Here is a 12,062-nt window from a genome sequence, read left to right as displayed (position 1 = left end):
TCGGGCTGAGGGTCCCCTCCTCCCCCCCCGAGTGCACAAATTTTTGTGCACCAGGCCTCTAGTCTATATAATAAAAGCCTAATTGACCATTACAGCTGAACGACCAGAACAACTGGTTGCTATGATGTGCACTGACCACCAGGGGGCAGACACTCAACACAGGGACTGCCCCCTGGTGGTCAGTATGCTCCCACAGGGGGAGCGCCGCTCAGCCAGAAGCTGGGCTCACAGTGGCGAGCACAGCGGCAGTGGCAGGACCTCTCCCACCTCCACAGTAACACTAAGGAGCAGTGAGCAGGCGGGCAGTAAGGAGCAAGGGCTCCCAGACTGTGAGAGGGCTGTCTGACTGCTGGGAGCTGGCCTAAGCTGGCAGGCAGACATCCCCCAAGGGGTCCTGGATAGCGAGAGGGTGCAGGCCAGGCTGAGGGACCTACCCGCCCCCCCTGAAAAGTGCGGAAATTTCATGCACCGGGCCTCTAGTATATGAAGAAAAGCTTTTGCTTCTTCAACTTAAGTGTATTTCTAGGGTTATGAAAATCTCTACTAAATATCTTTGCACATAAAAATCATGATAAGGGGCCACATTTTATTAAAAATTAATACATATAATTAAACATTAAAATACATATGTTCATAATTAATACAATTAAATGAAAACTTTATAATCTCTATTACTCCTAGCTCTTTCTGCATAATCTTAAAATAACATGCCTCTTTCGGATCCCATTTACCTTTAGCATTATAGCATCCCTCTTTCGTCACCCTTCTAGAATTCTGACCACATTTCAAGCTCTAAATGGCTAGGAGTCCTATGAATTATGTTCAGGACTGTAAGGCACTTAGGGAAACTTAGTATTTTCAGTGAGTAAATTATTACTAAACTGCCTTTCCTTCCACTCATTCAGTTAAAATATTATGACATTTATCCCATAGTCAAAATTTCTCAGATGTAAGGAGAAACATTAAAAGAAAACTCTCACCTTATTGAAAGAAACTATGTTAGGAAATTAAATGAGATACTCTGTGATCTTAGAGAAAATCCGTTTCCCCCTTTTGCTTCTACAAATTTGCCTCTGCTAAATTATTAAGAAGCTCCCAACTCAATGTATCAGGCCCGTCCCCATTCTGCTTTACCTTTTCAACATCTCTAGCTTCCTACAGGACAGTGAAGGAAAAAAAAAAGGGTAAATAAAATGTGGGAAAATTAAAATGCCATTCCATTATCATGGATCAACTAAATTAGGTTTTATGTCCCAACATCTCCCGTGTACTTTAAGAATTCCCTAATCCTTCTGAATTATCAATGAATACAGTGCTATTCAAACATTTTCTTTTTCTTGGTGGCCATTTATTGTCAAACCAAGAGTCCCCCTCACTTTAGCGGCCACTAAAATCTACCTTCCTTGCCTGTACACGCGGAAAAGCACAAGCTACCTGCATAATATATCTGAACGTCTGCATAATATTATGTAGGAAATTGCCTTCATTTATACCAGCCTGACGTCATCTCTTGGCTCTAATACACTGCGCTTGGAGCTGCTGTTCCCAAGCACCCCCACCGCAGCAAGGAACAGGCGCTCTTCATACCCCTGTATGTGATAGGATGGGCTGCAGTCGGACAGGATTCCCGCATCAAGAACTCTCAGCTGGACAGCAGTGATCCTACGTCCGTCTGCAGGAACGGGGCACATAGGACATCTTCCTCGCAGAGCCGCGCGCGCAGCGCAGGCGAGGACTAAACAGCGTGCGTCCGAGGATGCCCGCAGGGAAGGCCACCAACTCCCCCGGCGGGCCTGAGTCCACCCTCCAAGAAGCAATCGCTTACCACCCGAGTCGTCGCTGGCAGAGGGACCCACCCGACGACAGCGCCCGCCGCGCTCTCGTCTGCGTTCCGAAGCCTCGGGCCCTCTCGCGGGCCCCGGGCCTGGAACCAGTAGACACAACAGGTAGAGAAACAGAGAACCCAGGGTGCTCAACGTTCGAACCGCCGCGGGAACCGTTGGGGACGCACCTCCCGCGGCGGGCCCAACTCCGCCCCGACACGCACCTCCCCGCCTCTGCGCCGGACGACGTCGTCAGGCGGCGTGGGGCCTGCTGGGAATCGTGGTCTGAGAGCACCGCCCGGACGGCACGCTCGGAACTACATTTCCCACAATTCCTCCCAAGGCGCCCATTGACCTGCAGGAAGCTATGGGAACCTGCGGCTGTGGGCGTGCGAGGTGGGCGGTGCTCACGCCGGCCGTGAGGGAGCCGGGACCTAGGAGGGTGCGGAAGGGACTGCTGGCCCCGCCCTCAGTCCCCCCTCACCCTTTGGAGGTTGGCGAATGCTCCTCAGTGGGAGTGTTTGCCGCCGCTGCGGCCGCCGCCTGGAGTTTCCTCAGGCTCCGGGTTTCCCTGCCTCGCCAGCCACGCGGAGTCCGGGGAGGCAAGCGGAGCCTGGGTGCCGATAGCCCACACCGCCCACGCCTTTTCCAGCCCGAGATCGCCCGGCAGGGATGGGCGAAAAGACCTGGCTGCCCTTCCCGGTGCTGCTCCTGGCCGCTCTGCCCCCGGCGCTGCTGCCGGGGGTGGCGGGCTTCACGCACTCCTTGGACAGCGACTTCACCTTCACGCTGCCGGCCGGCCGGAGGGAGTGTTTCTACCAGCCCATGCCCCTGAAGGCCTCCCTGGAGATCGAGTACCAGGTCAGTGCGGAGGGTGAGCCGGCCCCCCTCCTTCCGCCCGGCTGACCGCGTCGTCGCCCCTCGCCGGCTTGGAGACGGGTCGGGGGCGCGGGATGGTTTTGCGCGGGGGCCGCGGGAAGCCGCCGCCGCCGCCTTCGCGCAGGCGCGCTCGGCCGCCGGGGAGCCGAGAAGTTAGGCGGGACCGGAGTTGGCTGCGCTCTGCCTTTTCCCCTTTCCTCCCGTCGGAGAGAGGCCAGCACCGCGGATGGCGGTGGTTTTTCTCTGTTGCACAATTCGCCCTTCGCTTCGCTAGCCAGTCCACGCTCCAGGACTGAGAATTTCACAATTCAGGGCTAATACACGTTCTCCTTTGTCATTGGATGAGATGATGGTATTTGTTTTATTCACGCCACCACCCTCGCCCAAATGCAAATATCGTAAGTTGTAACTGTCCTTTCTGCAGTTAAGGATTTTTGAATTGGACCATGCGATTATCAAGCAAACCGATTTTGGTATAAACCTGTGAAAAAGACTATGGATGTCTGCAATGGTACATTTGCTTATCAGTTAAATACTTTTTAATCGAATTAGATCTAATTGTATATTAAAGCGATATAACCTTTCATTTCCGCATTTAATTTTTTTACAAGTTACATAATTTATAATCAGGTGTCACTTTTTTTCAGGTCTCACTTTTTAAAAAATGTATTTTTATTGATTTCATTGCCTTCATTTATACAGCCCTCTGGTAGAGGGTAATTTCTTAGAAGAAATCTTGTTAGTTCAACACAGCTAATTTCGATGTCTCTAGGTAGCAGCAAAAAGAGATGCGCTGGTGTGGTTCATCTTTTAATTTTTTTACAAGTTACATAATTTATAATCAGGTGTCACTTTTTTTCAGGTCTCACTTTTTAAAAAATGTATTTTTATTGATTTCACAGGGGAAGGGTGAGGGAGGGAGAGAGAGAGAGAAGCATCAATGATGAGAGAGGATCACAGGCACGCTCCCCAGTGCGGGCGAGTGCCCTTGACGGGAATTGAAGCGGACCCTTCAGGCCACAGGCCCCTTGCTCTATCCACTCAGCAAACCGGCTAGGACAGGTGTCACTTTTTTTAAGTTGATGTAGGGAATCTTTTTCAGTAACAGGTACTGTCATAAATAGAGCAAAATATAGAGTTATGCTGGATTTTCATGCAAAGGGACTTCAGAATTAGATTATTTATAGATGTATAAGGTAAGCATAGAGAGTAAAGAATCTAATGTCACACATAATTAGCAAAACCAAATCCAGATCTCGATATTTTAAAAATGTCCAGTCTAGTTCAAAAGTTCACTTACTGAACAGTTAGTTAACTATATGCCAATAATTGGTTGGGGGAGGGGGAGAACAAAAGAAGAGTCCCTGTTTTCAGGGGGTACTTGAAATATTTAAGGAGCACTGGCTCATACGCAGGTAATTTCAGTAAAGTATGGTTAAGTGCTTATAGAGAAGGGCCACTTCTCTGGGGTTTCAGAAAAGGATACCTGAAGAAAATAAATTTGAATCTAGAAAGATGCTTAAGTGAAACAAGGATGCAAGGAAGAGGGGACATTTCAAAAAAAGGAACAAAATGAATATGCATTTTGCATTCTGAAAATGCATATTGGGAGTGTTTTGGCTGTAGGCAGTATGAAGTGGAAGTTACAAGTGCTGAGGTTTTATGAGACTTCAAGTCTAGAAAGTCTAAAGTGGGAGTAAAATAAAAAGGTTAGAGAGATAACCGGAGGCTTTATCATGGGTCATGATCTTAGCCTTGCTCACCATTTTAAGTAGCTTTGTCCTTATTCTGTGCAAGAGCCATTGAAAATTTAGGCAGCATGGTAACAGAGTCAAAAATGTTTGTCCGATAGATCACTGCATAGTGCGGAAGATGGGTTTAAGTAAGTCAAAATGAGAGGCAAGGAAATCAGTGAAATGGTCTACACGTTAAGACAGCAATTTGTACTATTCAAAAACGCCTCAGTATTTACCCAGGTATTAGGGAGGAAGTCTATTTTAACTTCTGACCTCTTATGATTAAGAGCTCTAGCTCTAGAGGTAAAATGCCTGAGTTGAAATCCTCTCAATTACTACCTGTGTGATTTTGTACAAGTTACTTAACCTCTGTCTTGTAAAATAGAGATAATAGTAATTGTCTCATAGATTTGAAAAAAAAATGAGTAAATGATTGTTCATAGACCATCTCCGACACATAGTAAATATTAAATGAATGTGTGTGTGTGTGTTTTACATTTACACTTCTAGTGTTAGGTAGCTGGCTTGGTTTAGCTTTATACTTTGTGTAAAGGGACTGTTCCCCCAAAGCATTCACTCTCCCTAAACCATTTAATTGTTTTCATTGAGGAGAAAAGTATAATCATTTAATGTCTATAATCCTAGACAATGTAGGAGGAGTGTGTAAGGTAGAGATCATCTTCAGCCCTTTGCATTTCCCTACTCCATGATTAATTTCCAACAAGTAAGCTCTGGTTTTTGTCTTAGTATTTAAAATTTCAGGGAATTGGTGTTCCAAACATTGCCTTGGAGTTACTGTGACAAACTGATGAGCCCTACATTATATTGTTCTCAAAATTTTTTAGTGTCAATACATGTATCATATGAATAATGTAGATCATTCACTTAAAAATTTAAATCTTTGGCCCAGCCACTGTGGCTCAGTGGTTGAGCATCGACCTATGAACCAAGAAGTTATGGTTCGATTCCTGGTCAGGACACATGCCCAGGTTACAGGATCGATCCTCAGTGTGGGGCTGCAGGAGCAGCTGATCAAGGATTCTCGCTTGTCCTATCTCTTGCTTCCTCTCCTTTCCTCTCTGAAATCAATAAAAATATATTTTAAAAAAACAACACGTGATAAGGCATTGAGGAGTAAGACACTACTTTTGAGGGATTGAAACATTATTACCATAGCACACAGACAGGGGAAAGTAGCACTTGCCTTTCATGTTCCATTAAAATCAGTGGGGAGTTTAGATTTGGATTATGGTATAAGTTGGCTTCTGTATTTTTTAAAAATATATTTTTACTGATTTCAGAGAGGAAGGGAGAGAGAGATAGAAACATCGATGATTAGAGAGAATCATTGATCAGTTAGCTGCCTTTGCACGTCCCACACTGGGGATCGAGCCCGCAACCGGGAATGTGCCCTGACGGGAATGGAACAATCACCTCCTGGTTCATAGGTTGAACCTTAACCACTGAACCATGATGTCTGGGCAGCTTCTGTATTCTTAGGTGCCATTTTTAACAATTTCATTAAGCCTGACAGCCACAAACAAAAATATATTTTAAACTTAGCTGTACTGAAATCTTTGCTTAGTTTGTTATAGCTCGTTTTCTGACTTAATGGATATCTTTTTTTTTTTTTTTTTTTTTTTTTTTTTTTTTTTTTGTTTCATTTGTTATTTTTTTTTTTTTTTTTTTTTTTTTGAGGATAACCTGAGTAATTCTTTTACTATGTTTTGAGTCCTTGGATATCTGAAAATTGCTCTTACTTTTTACTTTCACTTCAGTAAGTACTATAATTTTTATTTTTATTCGGGAACATTGAAGTCATGGTTCCATTGTGGGGTTTTTGCATCTTCTATGTAAGAATTCTGATGCCAATCCCAATTCTTGATATTTTTCAGTCTTTACTACTAGTGTTGAAAGTTTCCAGGTTGTTCTTTTTAAATCCTTTGGAAGAGTCAATAGGATTTTTGGATCTTTTTTTATTTATACTGCTTTCCATCTATTCTTTCAGTCTAATGAATTTTATCTTTTGAAGCAGGAATTTTTATTCTCTTATTTGATGATTTCTTCCCTTCATTTCTCTTGGTTCTCTCCTTTTGAAATGCTTACTAGATGAATAATTTAAAATCTTTAGCTCTTTTCTTCATAAGGGTCTTACCATTTTCCTCATACTTTTCACCTATACTTTTTCACCTTGTTCTGAGAATTCCTTGGCTCGTTCTAATGCTCTAATTTTTAGGCTTCATCTATGTTCATTCTGCTAACATTGCACTTGTTTATAATGCACATTTAATTGTGAGTTTTGAGATCAGTAGATACTGGTAGCTGGATATGGCCTTTGCTCAGTAGAGTATCTTCCAGAAATTCCTTTCTCTTCAAGTCTCTTAACAGGCTTCTTGATTTCTGGTGGTGTTATGGATTATTTATATTATGTTTTCTTCATTTCATTGGGATTTAAAGAAGAATTGTATATATTTAACTTGCCATTTGAAGCCAGTTGTTTTGTTTGTTTTGTCAGTAAGTAGAGCACAGGAGTAGGTAATCTTTTATATCATTCTATTAAAGCCACCAAGAAAAGTACAGCGGAGTGTTATATAAGAAAAAGAGTAGCCATGGGAGGGAGATTGGTGAGTTCATATTTTCTGGCTATGCCACTTATTTGCTGTATCATCTTGGGAAAATTTCTTCTCTCTGCCTTCATTTTTTTTTTGTTTTTTATTAAAATGAGAACAATAATAGGACCTACGTTTTAGAGTTGTTTTGAGGAATAAATTAACCCACATAAAGCACTTAAAAGACAATGTGTGGCATAAACTGTAATTGTGAACTGCTCTCTTCGCAGCAGCAGCAGTAGGAGGACATTTGGGGATTGTAAAGGAACAGATTGTGTTCATTGGCCAGTAAGTAAGCAGCCTACCTTGAATGTATTGTTCATATTGGGGAATAATATATGAATGTGTTGAAGAAGTCAGTTGGAGTCAGATCATGGTGGTCTCAAATTCTAGACTAAGTATTAGCTAATTCTTATTTTATTCTACAGGGCTTCTCAACTTGAAGGCACTGTTTTAGGAAGATTATTTCACGAATACCTATAAGGCCTAAATTTCCATGATAGCCAACAGGAATTGGTACAGAAGAGACCAGTTCCAAAAATGAATGGAATTGAACTAGATGATCTTTCTGCTCCTTTCTAGCCATAATGAGTCCATTGACTTTCTTACCCCTCTAGGTTTAGAAAGTCTCTTCATTATGGGATCTACTTTCTATAATTTATTTTCAGAATTTGTAATATATGTTCTCTTCTGTATTCTACAGGTTTTAGATGGAGCAGGATTAGATATTGATTTCCATCTTGCTTCTCCAGAAGGAAGAACCTTAGTTTTTGAACAAAGAAAATCAGATGGAGTTCACACGTAAGTAATCTCTTAGTTGATTCCTTGAGCTGAATAATACCAATGGGACCATCTACAAGGCAGGAACATTTAGCACATTTGATACTAAATATCAATATGAAATTATTCCATATGAACATTTTATTATTTGTTATTACTATTATTATTATTATCATTATTATTTTTAATCCTCACTCGAGGACATGCTTAACCAGGGATCAAACCTACAACCTACGTATGTGCCCTGACTAGGAATTAAATCCTAAACCCTTCGGTGTACAGGATGACTTTGCTCCAACCAACTAAATCACACCAGCCAGGACACCATATGAACATTTTAAACAATCCTTTTTATTTATTTTTTAATGTATTTTTATTCATTTTAGAGAGGGAAGGGAGAGGGATAGAGAGAGAGAAACATCGGTGATGAGAGAGAATCATTGATTGGCTGCCTCCTGTGGGGATTGAGCCTGCAACCCAGGCATGTGCCCTGACTGGGAATTGAACCGTGACTTCCTGGTTCATAGGCCAATGCTCAATCACTGAGCCACACTGGCGGCCTAAATAGTCCTAGATAGTGGTGTAAAAAACTAGCATATTTTCCATTAACCTTTTTCTTTTTCTTTAGGCATTTTGTATTGATCCTGTTTTTTCCTTGCTTTGTTTAAATAGATGAGTATTCCCTAAATATTATATGCAATCTATTGTGTCATTTTGAACCAACCTTTTTGGCTAGAAGAGGCCTTCCATTTTAACTGTAAATTACACTTCCAGGTAATTTATCATCTCTGCCCATTCTTTTCTTCCTTAAAACAACAGTAAAATACATTTGTGAGTATAAGTAAAAATTGTTTTACTCAGACCTTACTCTTTTTAGACGATTAGAAGACCTGAAAGTAAAAGATGTGACCATAGGAAACCATATAAAAAGAAAATACTTGTTATAACACTTTCAGTTTAAATTTGACAACTGGCCATATATTCCCTTTTTTCATCTATTTTCCTTTTTCCATCTGTCACTGGTGTTTTGTTGTTCTATTATTTTACTTTAGCTCTTTCGTTACTCAGTATTGTTGTGTTAAAACTAAACTGAATTTATAGGAAAAAGAGCAAATACAGAGTATCTAATATTTGCCATCAACAAGGCCTTGCATTTTATATGCTTCTAAATTAATTATTCCAATCCACTGTGAGATAGATTCTTTGATTCCCTAATTCCCATTTTACAGACAAGGAAGCTCAGAGAAGTTAAATAAGTCTGCAAGGGTATATATTTATTAAGCGGAGGCAGGATGGACCAAAATATTTACTTTATACCATATGATGCTTAGAACATCCCTGGCACATAGTACATGTAAGTACTAGTTACTATTATAATTATTGGTGTTTATTAACCAAAGTACCTGGCATGGTAATTGATAGTAAATACTGAATACATGTATGACTGAATGAGGGGGAAAATGTCTCCACCATAATTTTCCAAGATACTCATTTCAGAGTGCTTTGTAAAGCGGCTTTTTCCTATGTAGAGCTCAGGAAAAATATTTGCATAAACTATTAATATATAAAATAAATTACCATTTTAAAAGTCAGTTTAGATTGATATGCTTAGCATTAACTATACTTTCTCTTTGATAGGTATATGAACAAGAACTAAAAGTGTAGTTCACCTTTAAATTTCAGAATATAGAAAATATATAGTTTCTCTCAATTTTTATTTTCTCACCAATTTTATGCTTTCTTATAGAGATAAATTAATATTGACTCTTAGAGGGAAAAGGTATTTTATTGCTTTAGTACACAGAATTGCCTCTCATTAAAACATTGGGAGACAGAAATTAATTTATAAGAGTTTGCATTTATTGAGTTCTTTTGATGTGCCAGGAAACTATTCTAAGCACTTTACATGTATTTGTATACATATTATTCTTCACCACAATCCTATGAGTTACATGATATTTTTATCATTTTACCAATGAGGAAATTGAGGCCTAGAGCTCTTAAGTAAACTGTTGGAAGGTTACACAGCTAGTCAACAGTGAAGCCAGGATCTAAAACCCAGGCAGTCGAATTCACTCTTAATCACTACATGAAGTTTACACATCTACTTTGTAAAAATTAGATTTTAATACAAATTTTATCTTTAGCTATATTAACTTTTTAAAGACAACTAAAATCTCAGTTACAGCATTGAAATAGTTTTTTCTTAATTTAAATCTTTAAAATAAATACTGTCCTTCTAGAAGTCGGGATTAGTAAAAATTTCTCCAAACAGAGCATTAAAACAGATTAAATAATACCTATTTGTCTAACACTGCCTGTAATGAAGAGTTGTATATAAATGCATTTTTCTAAACAACGGAATTAATATTACCCTAATTGCATTCCAATGATGTACTTAATTGGTAGGAGTCCTGGAAGAAAGCATTTAGGAAAATCAATCACTGCTTTTGAAAAAAAAACACCAAAAACTCACTTTATAAATTAATCTCAATTGAAGGGGAGGTTTGTAGTCATAAATATTGAAGTTCATTGTGAGTTATCATGTATCTAGTTTTTAATTCAATTCTTTTCCAAAAATTATGTCAAGACCATTTACCGTAATACCAAGCACATCTAGATTGCAAGTATAGTACTTGAATATACAGTGGTGGGCAAAAGTAGATTTACACTTGTGAGTACTCGAAACAGAGTTGATTTTTGTATTATTAGTTATTGTATTACTTATTTGTATTAAACTGTAAACCTATTTTTGCCTACCTCTATATATTTCTAGGTTGCCTCTCCCAAAAAATTATAAATTATCTTTTAAATCTAAGGAAGTCTATCAGTAAGCTGTCCAATTATTATTAACTGTTACTTCTTCTATCTGTAGTATTTTTTCCTTTGATTTGAAATATAAGTACTGATAATGGAAGACATGTACTTTTTTTAATACAGGGTAGAGACGGAAGTAGGGGACTACATGTTCTGCTTCGATAATACATTCAGCACCATTTCTGAGAAGGTGATTTTCTTTGAGTTAATCCTGGATAATATGGGAGAACAGGAGCAAGAACAAGAGGACTGGAAGAAATATATTACTGGCACAGATATGTTGGATATGAAACTAGAAGATATCCTGGTCAGTATGGTCTATTAATGAAATAATAAAAATTATTAACATCCAGAGGTTTTACTCTGTAACAGGCACTGGCTAAGTATTTTAACTGCATTATCTCATATAATCCTTACTTAACTCTATCAGGATCATCTCTATTTTCCAATAAGGAAATTGTATCTTAGGGGGGATTAAGTAACGTTCCTATCACATAAACAGAGAGAGAGAACTAGAATTTGAGTACAGGCTCTTAACTGCAAAACTTCCTTAGAATATTCACTAACAGAAGAATATAATAATCTGTTGCATACTTGCACTGAGTAATTTGTAAACAGTTAAGATATACAGGCATTTTTCCCACATCATAGTTTTTATAACATGGAATTTTATATTATTTGATTAATTTGGGAACACTATGGACATTACTCAAACCAGACCCAGCAATTATCAGAAACTAGCACTGCACTCAGGAGTGCAAACTTAGGATATGGCTTCTTCTTTGAACTGCTTTAAGCTTTATTATAAACATGAATAATGAAATGTACATGTATAAAAACCTATTTACATTTAATAATAGTACTGTCAGTGCTAGAGGGAAAGGTCATAACCCTTCAGCCACAGCTAGATGTGTAACCAAAGGACAGAACTTACTCAGTGATACGTGTAACTCCATTGTAGAAATTCTTGCAGGAGAAATAACATAGTTATTTCAAGTTTGAAACTGTAACACTTCTAATACTCTTATCACCTGAACTTTTTAAAGATAATGATATTTTGATAAATATATCTGAGTTTTCTTAGGAAAGGAATGATCAAATTATAGCAGAAGAGACATAAATCAGTTAGCTTAAGTTGGAATATTAAGTGGTCCTATTATATGTGTAATTCCTTGGTGACTGAGCTCTCAGAGCCTTGGTTTCCAACCTGGAAAATGGGGACAATACCTCTAGAGTTGTGAGGTTGAAATGTGATACACTATGTATATAAGTGCTTTAAACAGTGTCTGGCAAATAATAAATGTTAGTTTTCATACCTTTTCCACTGGTGTTACTCTGTATACAAACTGAAAGGCTAAAGTTTGATTAGCGTTAATTTTACCATGACATTTTTAAAAAGAAATTATATATATATATAT

The 12,062-nt window shown here is 39.2% G+C and overlaps 1 protein-coding gene across 2 annotated transcripts in view; it reads left to right on the top strand.

Moving 5' to 3' along the window:
- The first annotated feature begins 2,117 nt into the window (after positions 1 to 2,117).
- Positions 2,118 to 12,062, top strand: part of TMED5 (transmembrane p24 trafficking protein 5) — a 17,410-nt gene continuing 7,465 nt past the window's right edge. Inside the window, exons 1-3 of one of the 2 annotated variants that reach the window (XM_006758190.2) lie at positions 2,118 to 2,684; positions 7,751 to 7,848; positions 10,768 to 10,960. In XM_006758190.2, coding sequence (XP_006758253.1) covers positions 2,496 to 2,684; positions 7,751 to 7,848; positions 10,768 to 10,960 — 480 coding nt within the window. In that variant the 5' untranslated portion in view covers positions 2,118 to 2,495. The remainder of the gene's footprint in view (positions 2,685 to 7,750; positions 7,849 to 10,767; positions 10,961 to 12,062) is intronic. The other variant, XM_006758189.2, reaches the window with a different exon arrangement.

The sequence above is a fragment of the Myotis davidii genome, unplaced genomic scaffold, assembly GCF_000327345.1.
Source record: "Myotis davidii unplaced genomic scaffold, ASM32734v1 scaffold674, whole genome shotgun sequence".
In the NCBI taxonomy this organism is placed as follows: Eukaryota; Metazoa; Chordata; class Mammalia; order Chiroptera; family Vespertilionidae; genus Myotis; species Myotis davidii.
This window is presented reverse-complemented; position numbering and strand designations above follow the sequence as displayed.